Below are 21,537 nucleotides of genomic sequence, written 5' to 3'. Positions count from 1 at the left end.
CAGTAGGAAATTGTGACCGTTATTCTGGTGTCAGATATCTTTGTGCTGGCTTCTGGCTGGTTTTTTTGATCCCTCTCATTAGGGCAGACAGGGTGTGCTGGGTATACTGAAATACTCTGTATCGCTGGCAAAGTGATTCATTTAAAATGACATAAATCGGCTGGTTAAAGGCAGGTTGATATAGTAACAGGAAAAAAATACAACACACAGAGTCCTCTCTTGTTTGAAATCAAACAATTTTTCCAGATATTCCTTATTTCTGTGTGTGTGTGAGCAGCTCCTTGGAGGAGCACGAGCCTGGCTCCGTAACACTGGGTGTGCAGCCATCCCCGCCATCAGTCCTTGCTGTTGCTGGGACACAGAGCAGGAAGGTCACTGGAATATCACATCCATGCTTGAGAATAAATGCCCCTGCATTATTGCAGAGCTCTGCTCACAGGAAGGTGTTGGTTTATCTCTGGTGGGCAACCACAGCCCAGGGACGGCTCCTGTGCCCTGGCGTTATCTCCTATTGAAATATTGTCTCCTTGCTGGAGCCCAGTACACCTGTCGGCACCCTTTTATCTTTCCTAGATAAGGCTGATGCTAAATGAAGCAAATGAGTTTACTGTAATGCAAATTTGAGGGGGCTTCCTGTTTACAAGGAAATAGCTGTAGTGCCGGCAGAATGAATTCCAAGGCTGCAGGCCAAGGCTTAGCAGCAAATAAACTATGAGGGTGAAGAGTTTATTGGCCGTAGGGCTGATTATTGCTGAGTTTTCCTGAATTATCCTCAGACTGGTTTTGTCCTGAAATCGTTAAATATCACAGTTTGGGGAGGAAGCACAGAAAACACTAATGAGCCGGGGAGTGCCTAAGGAAGAGGATTAGTGTGTTTTTGTTTTTTTTTTTAAGCACCAAAACAAAACAACCCTTCTTCCATCCTCTGTCATCTGCTTTTCCTTCCCTTCTGCATTTCCTCCTTTGGTTCCTAAGAGCCTTGCCAAGAGCTGTGAGAGCTGTGGTATCTTTCTGTTGTACATTGTTTCCTAAAAGCCTGTTTTTCAGGGAGATTCGCATGGGTGGGCAGAAAAGCTGTCAGAGGCAGAATATCCTGCTGAAATCAGGCCTGGAATGGGAAGGAAGTCAACCCTGTGGAAATAGGAGCAAATATGAAACCTAAATCTTATCCTGCAGCATTGCTCTCAAATATCTTAAGTTTTGGTGGGAAAGGAGTAAATTAACTGCATTCTGATTTTTTTTTGGCTATTCAGCAGGCTGCTGAGGGTTTTTATTTTTCCATGTTGATTTTACATTTCCCTTATTTTGGTCAGAGGGAGTGGAAGAGCGCTATAGAACAGCTGTTTTTATTTGCCAGCAGCTTGTTCTGGTTTGAGTAAAGGATTTGCGTAATGTGAAGCTGAGAAAAATGGTCCAAGAAATCAGGTAACAAATGGGAGAGGGTTCAGGGCTTGCAGAAGCCTCTTGTGTGCGCCTCTGGAAAGTTGACATTAAACCTTTCTTGCTATAAACATCACGTAAGCTTTGGGTGCTTTTGGTATACAAATACCACGGGCATGGTAACAAAACACAGCATCCATCTGTCCAGGCTTCTCTCCCCGAGGCTGTAGATATTTCTCATCCCATCTCTCCTTTTCTAACCTGCTTTCACTAATTACCTAATTACTAATTTCAAGTTAATTCTGATTTTTCCCCCAATCTTTTTCTTTGGTTTCCTGTGTTCCCCTTAATCTTGTTCTGCTGGGGGAAAAGGGAGCATGTTGCAGTCACTTCTTTTCTTAAAAATCATGCTTTTAATATGAGATTTTTCCTCAGTTATCATCCCATCTTCACTTCACTTGTAGGGGTGAATTCTGGCCCCTGGTACCCAGCTACTTCTCGTAGGGTGGTTGATGTGCCCTTTGCTTTCTTACCCAGTATTCAAACTGGCTTGTTAAAACACTGATTGAGGGTTTTTGAAAACACAGAGGTTAATTTGCCTTCCCAGTTCCCAATTCTATCCTGAGCTATTTGTAATTTCTTTTCCTCCTCTATTTGTGCAGAATATTGTTGAAATCCAAGCAACATCTCTTGCTCAGGGTTAAGCATCATTGCTCTGTTCTCTCTTGCTTCTGATTTTGTAATTCTGTGCTCTTGGCATTACTTTGCTCTTTCTGTGGATTTCACTTCATTCTTTGAGGTGGCCTTCAGGGATTTCTTGCACCTTGTGAAACTTCTGTAAATCTCCAAGTTGCAGGCTCACGTTCCCCTGTCTGTGCTGTCAGTCTGGGTGACTTTGGTGGTGTTTTCTCTGGCATTGTTTAACGCCTCCGTGTTGTGTTTATTCATTTACCCTGCTGTCTCTGGGAACATTTTCCTGACAATTGCTTGTGTAATTTTCATTTTTGTTGCTGTTCTGCCCGTGTCAGCCCTCTGTGTCTCTCTAGGTGCTTCTTTGTTGCTGTAAGAAAACTGTTCCGTTTTGGGCACCTTCCTGGGTAGCTCCTTCCAATCAGTGCCTGACAAGCCTTTCCATTAAGAAATTCTTTCTGATATCCAAAATCTGAAGCTTAAATGAGTAAACTGAAGCTTATCTGGCTATCTACACTGCTAGTGTGAAAAGGCACATGTGAGGGTTCATGGGGAGCCACTTGAGGAAGGGGAAAAACTTGCTTTTTTCTGAGCTAACAGTACAAGAAAGGCTGAACACTTGTGATTTTTGGTGGATTAGCTCAGGGTGAGACAGAGTAGTGAAATTTTGATTGGAAATTCAGCCTCCCTGCTTTGCCATCAGCAGAAGTGTGTGGTTGTGAAGGCAGTAAGAAATGGCTCTCTCAAAATAATTGGGTGTGCTGGGGCTGCTGACAACGTGTACTTGCTTTTTATCTCAAGTCAGCTTTGTACTCCAGCACTTTCTTGGGAAGAATGCATGCCTGGGGATGGATTATGTCCTGTCAGTGTAGGAGGCTGTATGGGAGGGCTCCTGCTTGCTGTGGGTGCTGCTCTTGGCTCTGTTTGGGTGCTCACTCTCTATTGGGAACTCAGTTTTTGCTGTACCTGCAGTGTCCCATACCCTGATAACAGACAGGCCTCTGCAGCAGAGCACAGGAGGATGGAAGTCCTTTGCAGAGCTTTAAGAGACAAGGAATGAGAGTCTGGATGAAGGACAGCTTGTTATTATCTGTATTGCACAGATCAGGAGCCAGTTAGGAAATACCTGATGTAGCTTTGTTCACTTGTAGCACCTTGGGCAGGTGCAGGAGTTGAAGATTAATTTTCTGAGCCTCACTGGAGACCCTCGACTGTCTCAGCTGCTGAGCATCCAGTGCTTGGAGCATCTCTGGGCACAGGAAGGAGAGATCTGGCCTTCAGAGAGATGCTCCAATTACTTCTCCCTGGGGATGCTGCAGGATTGCAGCGTATGTTTTGCAGCACAGACCTTCCCTCGGGTGTCATTACCTTAAGTAAGAAAAAAAAAGAGTAAATCAACGGTGATCTGGGGGGAGATCAGTGTGCAGCCTTCTGTTCCTGTGCTAAAAACAGAGGGATGATTCTAGATGAGTTTTTGGGGAAAGCTTCTGAAATGTGATGTTGTGTTACAGGTGTGAAGCACTCTGATCTGGTGCAGGTGGGCTGCAGGGGCTGTGGGACCTGCCAGATGGTTTTTTTTTTTCACTAAAATTAATGAACTTTGTAGCTCTTAATCCTTTTATAGCTGATGGCTTTTCAGTGCCCAGACCTTCCTGTGTGAAATGGTTTCAGCCAACAGTGGAACTATAACATCAGACACGAGCGTGTGCAGCCCTGGGTTTGTGTTCTGGTGAAATCATGTGGAATGGCCTGGTTTAATCTTCTTATCAATAATAGCTTTATTTTGTTGGTAATTAATAAAATTAGTAGAAAGCCTATCAGGAGCCGTCAGGTCCAGGTGCATAAACCAATAAATAACAGAATTTAATTGAACTAAATTGGTGCAAAAGCAGCAGTTTCTAGCTTAGAAAATACATCTATTTTCCACAGGAGCTTCACTCTATACCTATCCAAAAAAATCATTCCAATACTGACTAAACACCTATATAAATACGCCTTGCAGAAATAAATAACAAATTTTGAAAGCACTTGAAGGATCATAGAGCCCCTCAGCCCCCTTCCAGCATGCCAGGAATTTGTCTTGTCACCATGTGTCATGTCCTGTTGGGGAGAGAGCTGGGGAAAGGGCGGATTTTTTGGGATCTGGTGGAGCTGTGCAGATCAAAGCCATCATTAGGGATCGAGTCTGGGATGTGTGACAGCAGACAGGCACCAACTGCACTCCCAGCTCCTGCAGCCTCCCTGGGAATTGCTGGGAATTGCTGGGTGCCCGGGGGAGTTCTACCTCTGCTCAAGGTGCACACGAGCAAAGAGCTCCTGCATCCTCCCGGGAAATTAAAAAGCTCCAGGGGAAGCCAATGAAACACTCAGTGCTTCAGACCTTGGAGAAAGACACCCCTGTCCCGAGGGGCCCTCTGTGTGGCAGCTCTGGGATGTGCCTTGGCTGCTGTTTGTTGTGGTTCTGCCTCAATTCCAGCAGGGAAAACGCTGAGCTTTAGGTGGTGGGTCCAGAGGGTGGTGGTGAATGGAGCTGGATCCAGTTGATCCTCAGTGGAAATGGCCTCAGGTTGCATCAGGGGAGGTTTAGTGGATTTTTGGGTGGATTTTGGGCCTCAAAGTGGTGAAATTTGGAGGGCAAAGGACCCAAAATCCACCCAAAAAATCCACCTTGGGATCATGAAACTTGGGAAAAGGGACCAAAAATTCCTGGAATTTCAGGAACCCAAAAATTTCCAAAAAAAAAAAAAAATTCGGGGGGAAAGGTGGAAAAATGGTGAAAATCGGAGGAAAAATGGCGCCAAAATGGTGAAAGTTAAATGGAAAAAAACTCCAAAATTCACCCAAAAATCCACCCTGAGACCACAAAATTTGGGAATAGGGAACAAAATTCCTGGAATTTCAGGATCCCATCCCTGTAGGTTTAACTTGTTGTTTGAAAGAGCTTTGAAAGATCTGATTCTTAGGCCAAATATTTCATCCCAGTTTTCACTTTTGATCAATCTTGCATTGCTAAACCTTTTAAATGCACTTGTACAAAGATAAAAAAAAAACCCACTTTAGGCTGTGGTGGCTCTGGGCCATTCTGCCAATGCTTTGAATTGTACTTGTTGACCCTGTCATGCTTTCAGTTCAGAGGCCTTTGGGGCAGGATCTTTGGTCCAATTTTAGCAACTTTATGATGGATTTGGATAGTGGAAGTAAACATTTTAAAATCTCTGTAAAATTGCATCCTGAGCCTATAAATGAATAAATAAATCAGAGGCGTCTGTCAGTGTTGGCCGTAGTTCTTGGTCTCTCAGTCAAGGTTTATACTTGCTACTTGCAAAGAAAGTTCTAAACATTTGAGATTGAGAAAGATTAGAAAAAATTGGCACGTCTTCAGTAATTTTGTGTTTGTTTAAAAAAAAAGTAATTTATGATTGGCGAATGCCTTAATTGCAGTCAGAGCGAGGAGATGTGATTTTGCTCTGATTTCCCTTTCTTGTAATTTCTCAGCAGCAGCAATCTGGTGGAAGGGCAAGTCCTTGACACTGCAATTTGGTGTAATTATTCCTGCAAAATTCATGTACTTAGAAGCTTTTATATTAGTTTCAGATTTCAGCGCTGATAATGCCTCAAGGATCTTGGGGCTGGTGTTTTGTGAAGTTGGAGCTACAAAACTCCTGCTTCTGCCTCCCTTCTTGTAAACTTTCTTCATTAAAATAATTTGCATAAGTGGAGCTGCTGATGCAGGGAGGGGAGGGGATGTGGGCAGGTGTTGCTGAGCTCTAATCCCTTCCATCCCACAGGGCTCTGGGGTGAAATATGTTGCTGTAATCACCCACGACAGCTCTAAGAGCATTAGTTTGCTGCAGTGAAATGACTTGGCTTGGTGTGAGGGCACAAAATGGGGCAGAAATGGGTGAAGTTGGGCCAGAAAATGGCAGAGTACCGTGGAGGTGTGGGGTGTGATGTGTTTGTGGAGAGAAATCAGAGTTTGGGGTCACTCGTTGCTTTGTCAGGTGATGAGGATGAGCATGTGCATTAATTAATAACTGACTCACAGAAGGATTTGCATTGGGAAAGACCTTCAAGATTGAGTGTGATTCTGTGAGTTTACAAGTAATGCATACATATATCAGTTTAGATGGTGTAATGATCTTTTCTGTCTTTCTGTGCTGGGAATTTGCCCCATGAACTGCTGGAACCACAGCGACCACGTGCGTAGCAGCTTTTACAGCATTGAGAGCCCAGTCATTTGGAGAAGTATTGACTTCTGCTGAACTTTGAGCTGAGAGCAATCTGAGAGGAAGCAGAATGAAACGGGTTCAGTGGTTCGTGAGTGTTCAGTGTTTATTACCCCTGACACAGGAATAGATGAAGGTGGCTGTGATGTGGAGATGGGATGTTGGAGAGTGGACAGGCAGTGCCAAACCTCAGCACTGGCAATGGAGTTGATGAATATCTGGCATTTTCTTGAAATAATCATTAATTTGGATGTGCCAGGAGCCAGCAGGAAGTTGGTGTGCTGTTGGATACTGGAGCCACATGTGGCAGAGGGTGGTACCTGCTCTAATGACGAAGAGGAGGGAAAAAATAAATCCAGCTTTATTTAACAGGCTGAAGATCTGAGCAGATAAAGTTTATGATCTGCTCTTCATAGTACAGAAAATGTTGGTAGAGTTAAATCCTGAACTAAGCTCTTAGTCTCTGTGAAGCTGCTGTTTCATTCTTATTTTGTTTTTCTGTTCTCCTGTTTCAGCCTTTTGGAGAATATATTAATGATTGGAACTGCTCATTTTTGATGCAGGAGTGGTTCTTCAATGCTGACCATTGTTTTTCCAACCTGTGGTGTGCACATGTGCACCTGTACACCAAATAACATCCCACAAATCTGAACTCTTATTGATTTACAAGAAAAAATCATCTGCTCTGATGATAAATAATTCAAAGCTCCTTTAAGATCCAGCGGTAGGAAGGGCAGTAGTAAGGAGTTCCTTGACCTAGTTCCAATAGTAGGAGTGTTTTACATAGGGATACATCCCATTGCTTCGTTCTGTGCCCTTTCCTTGTCTGAGGAGTGAGTTACTTTCAGAAGAACTTCAGGGACAAAGTCTGTGTGAAATGAATAGCATAACCTTTATAGAATTATGGAATAGTTTGGGTGGAAAGGACCTTAAAGCCCATCCAGTTCCACCTCCTTCCATGGGCAGGGACACCTTCCACTAGCCCAGGCTGCTCCAAACCCCATCCAACCTGACCTTGGACACTTCCAGGTATCCAGGGGCAGCCACAGCTGCTCTGGGCAACCTGTGCCAGGACCTCCCCACTCTCACAGAAAAGAAATATTTCCTAATATCTAATTTAAACCTCCTCTTTGCCAGTTTGAAATCATTCCCCCTTGTCCTGTTGCTACATGCTCTTGGAAGAAGTCCCTCTCCATCTTTCTCGGAAGTGTCAGAACGAGTGCTGATTGTTTTGCTCTCCTCTGTAAATCCTGGATTGGGCATATTCCCACATCCTTCTCCATCTTTCTCAGAAGTGTCAGAACGAGCACTGATTGTTTTGCTCTCCTCTGTAAATCCTGGATTGGGCATATTCCCACATCCACTGGGGTTGTGTTCCCTATGGTCAGTTCCTCAGTTCCAGTGGCCATCCTTGGGCACACGCGCTCAGGCACCCAGCAGAAGTTTGATTTCTCCTGCTTGGCATGCTTCTCCTTGTAGTCCCAGGCTGTCACTGCTGTGTTCTGGGAACAGCAGGAGTGGCTGTTGTTGTCCAGTGCTGCAGCCAAGGACGAGTCCTGGCTTTGGCTGAGCTCCTCTCCAAGGCTCCTTCTGCTTTGCTGCTCCTGCTGGAACTCGTCTGAGAGGGAGGATCATAGATGCCCTTGCCTTACATGGCCTTTTCTGTGTTAGAAAGGACATAACCTGTTTTCTTCTGAGCTTTTCAGACGTGTTTTCAAGTAGACACTTTCCTCCTGTGCCAACCTTGGCACTGCGGCTGCTGCCTGTGTCCTGCCAGGCTGCTCATAGACAGTGAGAGCTGTTTAATTCCAGAATGGAGCTTAACCTTGAAGGCTGCTTTTCAGCAGGTTTCTTTGATCAAGGCTGGAGTAACTAGAGCTCCAAGATGCAGCTTGAAGCTCCTTTCAACAGATTGTTCTGCTTGTGCTTGAAATAAATCCCTTTTCTGGGCAGGTGGAGGAGCTGACCAGGTTAGGGCGACCTGTTTATGGTTTGATGAGGGTGCAGATAAGTCATCTTCTGCCTGCTTGGGGCTGGCAGTGTGCTCCAACCTGCTCTGCAGGCCTGGAGTGTTTGTTCAGCTCCTTCTTTGTGGGCAGCTTCACTCAGGGGCTCTCAGAAGTGCAAGAGCACCCAGCTGCCCATGCCCAGGCACTGCTGGGCATCTCCCTGGGACCAGTGGCAAAAGGCTTCCCTGTGCTCCCAGTTAAACCAGCAATTACAGGATCCCACAATCACTGAGGCTGGAAAATCCCTGCAGGACCATGGAGTCCAACCTGTGCCTTGTCCCCACCTTGTCACCCAGCCCAGAGCGCTGAGTGCCACGTCCAGATGTTCCTTGGACACTTCCAGGGATGCAGACTCCACCTGGGAGTCCCTTCCAATGCTTGATCACCCTTTCAGTGAAGATAAAGATACCCAGAAAGAGGTACCTACGATCCAAGCTGCATTTCTCACCAAATTTTAGGCCTGACTTTGACTTCCCCTAAACATACTTCAGTTGACTTGTGGTATGTGGATAGTAAATGGAGTGTTCCTGAATTATTTGTTGTTTGTGGTTTTCTTCCTCTTTGAAATGAAAAGAATACATGAACAAAAGGTTTTGCTGCAGTCCAGTTGGATGTGCTTTCGTTTCTGAAGTCTCCTTGGATTTTGTTTTTAGCCAACTTCTGTTTCTGCTCCTTGTGAGTGCTGCTATTAAGGTGGATCATGCTGTGAACTGAGATGAACTCGTGCAGAAACGGCCACTTCTTGCATTAGTGCGTGGTTTGTGCTGATGGCATCTCTGGCCAGGGAAAGCTTTTCAGAAATGGCTGCATTTCTGTGAAATGCAGCTTTTAATCCCAGATTGTTTACAAGTAGGGCAACTAATGAGTCAATAGACTAAAGCAGAGAGGGAACCTTTCTTCCTGTTTGTGGAATGTGCTAAGCTCCATTTAGAAATTTTCCATCCTTCTGGATGGACTCCGCTTCAATTCTTTGAACTCCAGAAGATTTCTACCTGTAACTTCCATGTGAGAATTAGCAGGTGATTATTCCGGATAGTCATAATCCACTCCATGTAATTTATTCCTATTTATTCATATGGATAAGTAGCAATGATTTTATAGCAGTGCGAGCGTCAAGGAGCTGGAATGTAGCGCGGACTCCTGTAGCCTGTGATCATTTTACACATTTGTTCAGTTTCTGTGGCTGCAAAAGACATTTTGTTCCTTTGACGTTATCCATCAGACCAGAAGTACGGGATGTCAGCAGAGGAGGAGGTGCTGGAGAGGTTTTCTCCTTACACAATCACTGTTTTCCTGGGCGCCTCAGTCACACGTTAAATTTTCATTATCTTCTCCCATTGTCTAGACTGAAGATCTGTTGATGTAATTTCTTGCAGCACACTCGTTGGAGCAGAGGAAAGCTTCCTTGATGTCATTATTATGAAAAAGGCTTATTCTGTTACTGCTGGTCTGGTGGTCAGTGGGAACAGGATGGCATCGAGGGGCTCGGGGAGGAGGGAGAGCTGGGGGCTCTGGGAGCTCCTGCCAGGCTTGGTCATCTCCAGTGGCTCCTCTGTAAGCTCAGGGGGAAGAGGGGAAGGTCTGCTTGGCAAAAGATTTGGGCTGGATTTTAGGAAGAAGTTGTTCCCTGTGAGGGTGGTGAGGCCCTGGCACAGAGAAGCTGTGGCTGTCCCATCCCTGGAAGTGTCCAAGGTCAGGCTGGATGGGGCTTGGAGCACCTTGGGATAGTGGAAAGTGTCCCAGCCCATGGCAGGGGGTGGAACAAGACATTCTTTAAGATCCCTTCCAATCCAAACCATTCCGTGACACCACAGTCTCTTACTTACTGCTCCCTCCTCATTTAAAATCAGTATTTTGTTTAGATTGTTAAAATACACAGAGGGCAGACCCAGTTCTTAATGAACAAATAAACAGCAAGTTCGTCACTGAATAATTTATCATCTCAAACCTGATTAACAGTGTTCAGCCCTCCCAGTTCTTGTCTGACTTGATGTGGTGGTTGGCCTCCAGAGCTCTCGCTTTGGATCACACTGTTCAGAGATCCGTGTTCCACGTGGGCCTTGGAGATACACAGAGAACTATTAATAGGATTTTTTTCCTACATGGGAGTTTAGGGCCTTCCAGCAAAGTCCTTGGCTTGATTATAGACTTTTTTTCTGGTCAAGTCATTCAGACTTCGTGCCTCAGCTCCTCTGAGGAGGAGTGTGGATGCTTTCCTCCCCCCATGGGGGAGATGTTTGTCAGTATTTGGGAGGCTTTCTCAGGATTTTGATGATGGGGTCCCTGTGAGCACACAAGAGGGGATGTCTCTGAGATCAGCAAGGCTTAGCTGCTCAGTCTTGCTGCTGCAGAAATAATCAGTGATATTTAATGGCCTTGTTTAGCGCATCAGTACTTTGTTCAAGGTTATTTTTATAATAATAAATAGTATAATTATAATAATAAGTAGTGTAATTATAGTAATAAATAGCATGTATGGAAATTATTGATTTTAAAATTGGAAACAGAGAAAGTCTGGCGGAATTTTGGCTCGATACTGTGACAATGGAGTTGTTTTACCAAGGCCCAGCACTGCTGGCCTGCATTGATTTTAAGATTTATGTTCTTGTATTGTTGCCCATATGAAATTTTTATGGGCATTATATTACAATGAATATTGAAGTTACTTGACAAATAAAGGAAATCTTTGTTAATGTGGTTTAAGTGAGTGATTGTGACATTATAAATTAGGCAAAGTAGATGTTAAGTGCACTGCAGCCAAGCAGGGCCTAATGGAGCTGCTGTTGGCTCCTTGTGTGACTTGTGCAGCTCTTTTACTGTGCAAGCTAAACCTGAATAAACAGGAATAAAGTGGTGTCCAGGCTGTCCCCTGGGAAGTGACCCCAGGGATCAGCTCACACAAAGCCAGGCAGGGCTCTACCTGACTTTTCTTCAAAGGTTTAAAAAAAGCAATTTCAAGTAACCCCTCTTTCTTTTTTTTCCCCTTTTTTTTCCTTTCAGTATCCGCAGTGTTATGCAGAAATACCTCGAGGAAAGGGGTGAATTAACCTTCGACAAGATCTTTCATCAGAAAATTGGTAAGTCATGTCTCAAGAAAATGTTATTTGTGTAGATATTTTCAAGATCAGTTTGGTTTTTACATTTCTCTGTGGTGCCTGCTGGGAACCCAGTGCTGTAGATTGAAGAACACTGGAGGGTGGACAGGACTTAGTGAAACAAAGGTCTTCAAGAAGGTGAAATGTTGTGAAAGGGAAAAAGACAGAGCAAGGCAATCTGTCAACTTCAGGGTCTGGAAAACTACAGGGAAAATAATTAAATTATTTGGAAACATCGAGGAGAAAATGATATTACTTGGTATGGGCTTGTCAACAATGTAATGTGTCACATCAGTTAAACTTTTTTTTTCTTTGCAGAGGTAATGAGCCTGTTGATAAGGGAGCAGGAGAAAAGATCCCAGATGTGTTGTCTTGACCCTCTGACATGGTGTTCTTGCTCCCAACATGGGGAGGATGAAAACTCTGTGTACAGGGGGTGAAACTGCTGGGAAAATGCGCTGGGGGAGCAGTTAATCATGGAAAGTTGGATGCAGGGAATGAAAGCATCAGAGTGCTCAGTTAGCTGAGTGCTGCAGTGAGGAGCCTCTGTGTTCTGCTGTGACACCGAGGACAAAGACAAAAACTCCACAAACCAGGGGAGGGGGGAAATGCAGTGCTCCCAGGGAAATCCACCTGTGCCAGAGCAATCACAAGGCACAGCCTGGGGACCCTCAGGGCAGGGACTTGGCTGTGACAGCCAGCCTTGAGCTGTGTTGGCTCAGCTGGATCACAGGACTAAATATAAAATCAGTGTTGTAGCCAGTGAGGCATGCGAAATAATCCTCTTCTGGCAGAATGTTGTGTCCATCCTGGCAGTGGATTAAAAAAATATACATGGACCTGCTGGGAAAAGTCCAGGAAAGAGCGGTGGGAATGAGCAGTCTGTTAAATCTGACCTACAGGGAAGTATTGAAATAGGGTGTGCTGTGGGCAGGGGAAGGGAGAAGTGAGGTTGAACATGATTCAAAACCAGAAAAGCTGTTGCAGAAATGATGAGGTTAGTCCATTTTCTAGAGCTTTAATGTTTCAATGAAAAAAAAAATAATTAAAATTCTAGTGGTAGTGTGGGTCATAAAGCATGGAGTGCATTTCATGAGGGGCTCTTGGGATTTTTGTCTGGCAGATTTTTGAGGAGTGAGTTGGCTGGGATGACACGGCTGCTCCTGTCTGGAAATGGGGAATGGGCTGGGAAGTCTTGAGGAGGTCAGTGGTTTTATCCCTGTGTGAAATGAGACTGTAGTGAACAAAGTACCTGATTTCCCAGGAAAAGTGGTGCAATGGAGGCATCTTTGGGCTGGTTGAGTTTTCACTGGCCTCCCTTCTGGCTGGAGCAGAAATACCCCAAAACCTTCCTGCTTGCCTGGCAGTGTGCAGCTCACTGGAGTGGGAGTTTTAGGCATTGCCAGATTAAAATAATTGATATTCCTGTGTCTCAGAGTGTCATTAATGAGCCTCAGAGCCATTGGAAGTCTTGGGGAGCTTTTCAGTGTTTTTCAACAATTGGAGTGTGATCTGTACTTGTGCTTAAAACCATGACTTTTTATTGTGGCCAAAACTTTAGCCATGTAAATGCAGATACCTTGTTTGCTTGTACTGACACCTCAGTGTGTGCTTCAGCTCCAATGCCTGTGCTGAATCGTTAATATTTTGCTGTAGCCTGGCAGTTGCAAAATAAGCAGAATTTTAAGCAACTAAACACAGCCTGTCTTCAGCTGAGTCTTTGGGGGCAGTGAAATGAAGAAGTCCTTTTTTTTTTTCTCTATAAAAAGAGAAGTCAAACAGACCATCTTCTATGTAATGGATATTTCTATTTATGTAATTGAATACTTTTCATTACCTGTTACAGCGAGGACTGTTGCAGTTATTTTGATTAGTTGCAGCAATTACAGTTAGGTAACTGAAGCCTTGGAAGGATTAGATCTTTCTCTTTTTTTCCCCATGTTGGTAGTAGCCATTAAACCTGGAATTTTAGAGCCCAGTTTCATTAACATTTTAGTTTCTGTGCACAGAGGAGAGGTTTCCTCCTCCCCTCTCTGGGTACAGTCAGAGCAGGACTTGCCCTGGATTACCTGGAAATGAGGTGCAGTTCTGTGAATGCTGTGCAGAGTTTCAGTTAATTCTGAAGCTGAAATAGGATTTAGAATGGAATTTAAAAAAAAACCAAAAAACAACGACTGTTTTTAACAGCAGACTTTGCATCACGCTGGAAAACACAGTATTTCCTTACTGTGGTTGTTCATTTAAATTTGATTGCGTTTTCTAGCGTGTTCTTTGCCACTCAATTAGCTCTGTTTCCAGACATTAGCATAATTGCTTGTGGTAAAGTACCTGCAGTTTTAGGCAAGCGTTATGCAAAGGGCTGTGAGAATAAATGTGGGGACGTAATTAAAACTCTAATCACCTTTTTGTTCTGCTCCTTGTCTCTTTGGCTGGGTGGGATGTGGTGAGACCACAGGTGGGGCAGGTCCTGGGTGTGCCGGTGTGGGGGGAGTTTCCATCGCCCTGGGTCTCCAGTAACTGCTGGATCATCCCTGGTTTTTCCTGTGATGATTTTGTGAGGAGCCATCCAGCACTCCCTGCTTTATCCTTACACACCGACTATAAAATGCACCGAGCTCCCCAGATTTTCATTGGCAACTGCTCTAGATGAGAACTGGTTTGTTTCTTTTTTTTTTTTTTTTTCCCCAGACCTAAATTTTTCTTCTTAGCTCCAGGTCACTATTTTTGTTCGTTTTGTTTTATTTTCTTTTATTTTTTTCTTTCCTATTTTTCAGTATCCTTTCAAATGTAAACCCAGGCTTTGATCAGCTGTCTGATGCAAGGGCTCTGATGTCAGCATGGATGTTTCCCTATGCATGTGTCTAATTATGGTGCTGGTCTCATCACCTGCAAGTGTTTATTCTTAGTGAGCCCTAAAACCATTTTTAGGGTCAGTGCTTTCCTGGTCCCACTGCCAAAGCTTGGCCCAAATTCCCTTCCTGCCAGGTGTGCAACTGCAGGGAGTCACAGGGGCAGCTCTGGCTTGGAAACCAAAACCTTTAGGATCAGGATAAGAGCAGGAAGCTCATCAGGGATGAAAATGGCTCCATCAGATTTGCATAAACAAGTCTGTCCCGTTTGCATCTCTTCCCTCAGGAAGGCAGGCAGGCTGCTCTCATCCCTTGGTGCTGGCACTGCTGTTTGCCCCCTGAGTGATGCTCCAGAACGATCTGGAGCTCTCTAAGAATGTCCTGGTGAGTCAGAGGACATGGAGCTCGTAGAAGCACCCAGAAGAGTGCTCTGGCAGCCCAGCCCAGCCGGCTGTTCCTTCAGAAGCTGCTTCCTCCACAGCAGAAGCCTCTTGGGGAAGTACAGCCTGTCTCGAAGCCGAGTGCGTAACCACCTTAGCTGGTTTTCTTTTACCACATCCTGTTTGCTACAACACCAGATTAGGAGTTTCTTTAGAAGAAGAAACGTTTTGAGAGGTTTTGGAAGTGTTCAAGGCCAGGTTGGGCAGGGCTAGGAGCAGCCTGGGCTAGTGGAAGGTGTCCCTGCCCATGGCAGGGGGTGGAATGGGATGGTCTATAAGGTCAAACCAAACCATTCCGTGACTCTGGTCTCCCAATATCCATAATTTACATGTGGAATCCACTCTGCTTCACAACTGTGTTAAAATTGCATGTGGAGTCCTTGTCATGTTCCCCTGCCCTGTGGGGTGAGGACACTTGGAGAGACCCTGCCCTCAGAGGGAGGTGGGAAACGAGCAGATCGGGGGCTGCTGCACCAAGGCCTTCAAGAGAACCTATGAGATCATAATATTGCTTTAGAACAGAATTATCCTGGTTATTCAATGCTTTGGAGCAAACTTACGCCTCAGTGACTCTGGGCTTTCCAAAACTGTGCTGTGAGGCAGGGAATGGAGTTGGGTTAGAAATCCTGGGATGTGATCTTAGAGCATCCCACAGCTCCGTGCCTGGCTTGGGTCAGCCTTGGCTGCTCTGATGGCTGCTGGAGACCCTTGTGAAGGCAAACAGGCTGCTCTCATCTCTGGGGCTGGGGGGACGTGGCAGTTCCTTCACACCCTTCTCAGTTTCTCATCTCTTGCACAGCCGTTGGGGCTGGGGGAAGGATGAGAACAGGACGTGTTTTAGCTGCTTCAGCAGCTGCTCTTGCCACAGTGTAAGTTTTTCACCTTTCCTAGGAAGTAACTTGCTTTTATTTCCCCCCAAAGGTGGCTCAGTTTTTCTTTTTTTTTCTTTGTGAAATAGAGCTAATTAAAACAACTTGTAGTTGACGTAAGAAGTTACAAACATCTTTTTTTTTTTCTTTTTTTTTTTTTTTTCCTTATTTACCATCCACTTTCGCAGAGTGAGGGATGATCTTTCTGAGGTGATTCATTCCACTGTCTTCCATATCCTCCTCAAGCAGCTCCAAGCTGGAGGTTTTCCCAGCAGGGGGGGAAGCATTTTACCATCTGCACCAGGGCTGGTTCCAACCCACGGGGGCTTGTGGGGGCTCTCAGCCCCTTTCCTGCTCCCCTTGTCCTGATCCAGCTCAGCATGGATCATGTTTGTTCTGCAGCTCCTCAGCTGAGCTTCCAGAGCATTTGGTCTGTTTTGTAGCTCCTTCTGCACAGGACTTTTGTGCCTGCCCTTCTCATTTTCAGGGAAATGTGCTCAAACTGACCCTGCTGGCTGCTGTTTCCTCCAGCTTGGTCAGAGACAACTTTCTGTTATAAAAAAACCCAACCAAAACTGGGGTGAGAACAGCTACTGCAGGTTTTTTTTGGGGCAGTGAATTATGCTTTCTGTTGCTTCTTTCTCTAGTTATGGACTCATATTTCATTATTTCAGAGTTTTGGTGCTGATCATTAAATAGGAGTTAAAATCTGTTGAGAAAAACATTCTTGCTCTTCCTCTTTCTGCTGGCACCGTGCTCCCTGAACTGCCTAAAAATAACAGGCTGGGAAAAGTGACTCCCTAGAGCATTATTTAAGCTATTGTTTAATTTAAGCAGAAGATCTATGTGCTGTTGGCATTCTGGACTAATTAAATAGTCCTTTGAGGAAATAACAATGAAGGCTATAAAACTTGGTCGGGAGTAAAGAAAAGCACCTGAGTTTTTGGCTGTGAAGTGAGCAGGGATGACTTCTCTGAGCTGTAACATGAGCACTGTGATAAATTTGCTCTGTGCTGGTACTTTAATGTTAAATAACATGCAGTCAAGTAGCAGGGACATCGTTACTTGGTGGGCTTTCTGTAAAAGCAGGGGCACAGGTCGTTTCTGCAAAGTGGTTTTATTCTGAGGTTCTGGTTCTGACCTGGCAGCTACCACACAGAAGCAGTCACCACCAAAATTAGGAAGTTGCCTTCCGAACAAAAACGATATTTAAAATGCTGTTTGAAGCCTGATCTTCTTCTTCTTCTTCTTCTTCTTCTTCTCCTTCTTCTTCTTTCTCATGGTATTTCCAATTTTCAGTACAAGATCAGCCTGGGGTGTGGGGCTGTAGGAGGGTGCGGGAGGTTCTCAGGGGCTGTGGAAGCCCCTCTGTCCTTGCACAGTTCTCTGATCTGTTAAAAACAACACAAGAACCCAAACCACAAGGAGACATCGGAAACTGTGTGGCTGCAAACTGAAAGAGAAACCGTTAATGTGAGATATTTCACAGGGGATCTGCTCCTCACACGATTCTCTGCTTCTACCAAACAAGGTGGGGGTGGAGGGGACAGTGAAAGAGAAAATCCATGCTCTGAGCCTTCTAAAAGTTAGTTTTATGTTTGCAGTGGTTTTTTTTCACCAAATGAGTGTTAGATTTAAGATTTATTTATTATGTCATAATTTCAGTGTTACTGGAAGCTACATTTCTTTCAACACCATCTTATTTTGTGGTAAAATAAAGTGATACTTGGCATGAATTACATTGAAGGTCGTTTTGAGGGGTGTTGCTGAAGCTCCTGCTGTAGATTTTATGTGCATTGGAGTTGTCTGTCTTGGTGTCAGGGATAAAGAGTATCCAAAGGCACTATCAAAATGCATGTATTCATTTTGGATTTTCTTTTGATGATAAATAATTGAGCATTTCTTTGTTGGGCTTCAGCCTGATCTCCCTGCCTGCCTTTGTTGGGGGGTTGAAGATGCTGAGTTGTGTGATTTCCCAGGGGAGCTGCAGGTTAAATCTGAGCTTTAAAATAGGAAAAATACATACCCTATCATCTGGAACGTCCCATGATGGATAATGTACACATCCTGGTAGATTAGCATTTATATGCAGTGCAGTTGTTGGAAGATATAAGGCATGGGGAGAAAGTCTTTATCTCAGCAGAGCAGTGCAATTACACGTTTTTTGGGTTAAATTATCGAGAATTCCAGGCAAACTGGCAATGTTGAACTGAAGTAGTAACATATGAGAGAGGAAGAGAGTGTTAAGGAATATCACTCCATTATAGAGAGAACAAATTAGAAATTATTTGCATGACATTTCCCTTGGCTGTTTCCAGGGGAGCTTCCAGAGAACACACACAAACACAAGCACCTGCCCTGCTGTGCACCTGCCACAGGTGTGTTTGGTTTGCCCCCGGAATCCTGTAGGAAAATTAATTCCTTTTGGATCTGAAGGGCTCTGGGTGGTTGGTTCAACCCTCTCCAGCCCCTTCTTGAGCTCTCTTTGCTGTGGCTTAAAACTGTGTGAGGGAGGTTTAGGATGGGTTTTAGGAAAAGGTTTTCCCCCAGAGAGTGCTGGGTGCTGAACAGGTTCCCCAGGGAATGGGCACAGCCCTGAGGCTGCCAGAGCTCCAGGAGCACTTGGACACCGATTTGAGGGACAGCCTGGGATGTTGGGGTGTCTGTGCAGGGCCAGCAGTGGATGATGATCCTCTGGGTCCCTGCCAGCTCTGGATATTCTGTGATTAACACTGTGCAAAGTGGCTTCCATCCCAAAGGTGGTGTTTCCCTCTCTGCTTGGCCTCACTTGGGCTTTCTTTGCCCTTTCCTGGTGGAATCTTCTCCTTGTGCGCCGCCACTGTTCGCACACTGATTTCCTCTTCTTCCCAGCCAGCAATTCCTCAGTCAATCTGAAGCAGTTGCACTCCCATGGAGTTTTTATCAATGTGTCTTGAAACAGTTCATGGGCTAATTAAGCCTCTGAGCACCACTGTGAAGTAGGGCAATGTTAGTTTGCCATGTCTGTAAGGGGGCATGGTAACAGCTTTAATGAGCTTTACCTGCATAGCTGCAAAACCATTATTAACATGTTTAATAAAGCAGATTCTCTGGGCCTGCCAGTGCTGCTCATTCCCATCTGTGGGATCACTCAGCGGTATCACCTCAGAACCAGCACCAGTCTGTAGAATCTAAATTATTGGAGCTGTTAAGTGTTCTCACTTTCAGCAGTGCATTTAAAGGATAGAGAGGTCAGAGGTGCAGAGCAGAGGAGCTGGAGAGCTCTGGCTATCAATTACTGCTTTTCCAGATGCTTTTATTGGTCCATACAACATTTCTCCTATAAAAGAATGTGGGCAATACACCTGACAAACCACCTTCCCTGACAGTGTCCTGTCCAGCCAGGGCCTCTGTGACATCCTGCTGTCACCTGTGTCCCTGGAGGTGGTCTCAGATACATGCAGACCAGTTTCTTGGTGTTTCTAGATACTTCTGCCCATGATTTCTATGATTAAAAGAGGAAGAGCAGCAGAACCATCTGTGTCTGAGCCTCCAGCTCACAGCAGCTTTCTCAGAGTGCCAGAATGAACCAGAGGAAGAGTCAGAAATTCCTGCAGGAGAATCAGCCAGGCTCTGTCACTGTTGTTTTAGTGGTTTTGCTGCTCTTTACCTAAGTGCTGTGTGTATTTACTAACTGAATACTGCTGGCTTTGTGTTTTGATTTTGACCGCAGCACAACAGTTCCTCGATGCTCTGGCTGAACAATTTGGCTCATCACAGTGGTTCAGATACTGAGCAGAGCTTGAGGCAGATACTGGCACCAGGAGCTTCAGAACACCCTTTTGTTGTGGAGTTACTCCATGTATTCATGAAATGATCCTGTCACCTTGCTGCCACTAAAAACCACACCGGGATCTAGGCCCTGCCTGAGGAGCAGAGCTGCAGCTCCCAGTGGAGTTGTGTGTTCAGTAATTGGTAAAAATGAAATTCCTAGCTTGGAGCGGGGCAGAAGGAAAAGTGTGTTTCTCAATAATAAAGGGATATTGGTTTGTATTATGTAATTAATTTTAAAATGTTTATAATGGAAAAATACTGGTCAGGAAAATAACAACTTCCACATCCTTGGTAGGGCCTGAATTGTGATGTGGGGAAAGAACAGAGACAACAAAACCCAATCCACCACCATGAGGTTTTTAAGCTGGTCCTGGTTGTTAGTTTGCTGGTACCTTCTATTACCAGTTGCAAAGGGCTGTGAGTTTCTTCTGTTTACAAGTGAAGAAAAAGAAAACCTCAAGTGCTGTGTATTCCTTGATGGGATTTAGTGAAGGAATTTAATCACATTCTTTGTAATAACTGATTGAAATGAAATGCTTCTATTCTGTGCTTAGTGGTCCTTTTAAAAATCAGAATATTTTTGTATATTTCTGTTTTGTGTTTTTACTCCTACATCTTATAGAGGAGCTTTTTCTTGTGTGAAACCCACGTTTTTCTTTCACCTTTGATATGTTGAATGCCTTTGATTTTTGACTTCAGTCGGCTGGAGTCTGCATGTTAAAAGAGACCAGAATATGAAGGATACATAGTAAATATGGTTCAGAGCTAAGTTTCCCCCATTATTTTCTCTACATGGCTTTAAAAAATTATTTATCACACATTCAGTATTCAGAGCTACTATTTCATGAGGATATTCAGAGAATCCCTGAGTGCTTTGGGTTGGAAAGGACCTTAAAGTTCATGCAGCTCCACCTTCCACTATCCCAGGTTGCTCAGAGCTCCATCCAACCTGGCCTTGGACTCTTCCAAGGATGGGGCAGCCCCAGCTTCTCTGGGCAACCTAAATAAGGATAATTGAGTGCTTTCAGTAAATCTGTATATTCACTGCTTGAGATGCTCTACTTGTGTCAGGCTGAACCTTTTGAGGTTTGACACAGAATTTGTGAGTATTCCTCCATTATGTCCCCAGTGTCAGTGCTGGAGGAGCAGCTCAGCTCTCCTGCTCCTCTCCCTGCAGGAATTCCAGGCGTGCACAAGTCTGGTGTTTAGAAAGAGGGCTGACCAAGCTTCAACAATGATTTCTCTGGGTGAAAAGCTATTGGAAAATAGGCCTGGAAATAAGGAGTTTTTCTTTGACAACACTTAAAACCTTTTAGCCACAGCTTATTTTCACAGAATGATTTCTAGACCTCATTAAACAAGCTACCTGGCAACTTGCAGCCTAATTTTGAGCTCAGTTTGGTTCTGTTCTAAGGAGATTGTTCTGTGCTTCTCACCATTGGATGCACGTCCTCATGAAATACAGTTTGTTCTTTTCCCCTGCTTTCTATGCACAGGAATATGTTTCAGTCTGTTATAATGTATTATTTTTAATGCAAAGGGAATGAACATTGGGCTCAATTAGGAAAGAATAGAAAAGGGAAAGGAAAGTAGTGGAATGTGTGATGCTTTCTGGGCTGGGAGGATTTTTGTGGCTTTGCACCTTGCCAGAGCACAATTCCTACACAGTTTTCCCTGGTGATCTTTGTTCCTGGAGAGGAAAATTGGTGGTTCTCTCAGTTGTGGAGCTCTTAGGTGGCCTGAATTACTCTGTGCTGTGTCAGCTCTGTGTGGGCACTGCACAGAACAGGAGCCTGAGCCTGGCCTGGCGTTCTGGGACAATTGCAGGCTGGTGGGAATCACAGGTTTTATGTGTTTTTTTTGAGACTTTGTCCCAATGTTTGTGTCTGTGACCCAGATCTGTTCCTGGTACTGATGGATCTGAAGGTCACTGAGGGCTATTTCAGGAGGCTGAACCCACCTATAGCTGGATTTAAACACAGCTGTGCTGTAGTGTCATTGTGGTGTGGTGGCTGAGCTTTGTTCTACATAAGAGACATTCCTGAGGAGGAGATGCCCCAGAATCCCAAAATCATTTGGGTCAGGAAATTCTTCCCAGAACCATCGAGTCCAGCCTGTGCGAAATCGCAACCGTGTCACCACTGAGTGCCACATTCCAGCCTTCCT

General features: G+C 44.7%; 1 protein-coding gene across 2 annotated transcripts in view; it reads left to right on the top strand.

Annotated features, from left to right (window-relative positions):
* The window catches only part of GRK3 (G protein-coupled receptor kinase 3), a 60,024-nt gene that overhangs the window by 2,203 nt on the left and 36,284 nt on the right, over positions 1 to 21,537 (top strand). Inside the window, exon 2 of one of the 2 annotated variants that reach the window (XM_041488493.1) lies at positions 11,306 to 11,382. In XM_041488493.1, the coding sequence (XP_041344427.1) occupies positions 11,306 to 11,382 (77 nt within the window). Of the gene's footprint in view, positions 1 to 11,305; positions 11,383 to 12,335; positions 12,398 to 21,537 lie in introns of those variants that run through there. The other variant, XM_041488494.1, reaches the window with a different exon arrangement.

Source organism: Pyrgilauda ruficollis, unplaced genomic scaffold (genome assembly GCF_017590135.1).
Source record: "Pyrgilauda ruficollis isolate IOZ18807 unplaced genomic scaffold, ASM1759013v1 scaffold9, whole genome shotgun sequence".
In the NCBI taxonomy this organism is placed as follows: domain Eukaryota; kingdom Metazoa; phylum Chordata; class Aves; order Passeriformes; family Passeridae; genus Pyrgilauda; species Pyrgilauda ruficollis.
This window is presented reverse-complemented; position numbering and strand designations above follow the sequence as displayed.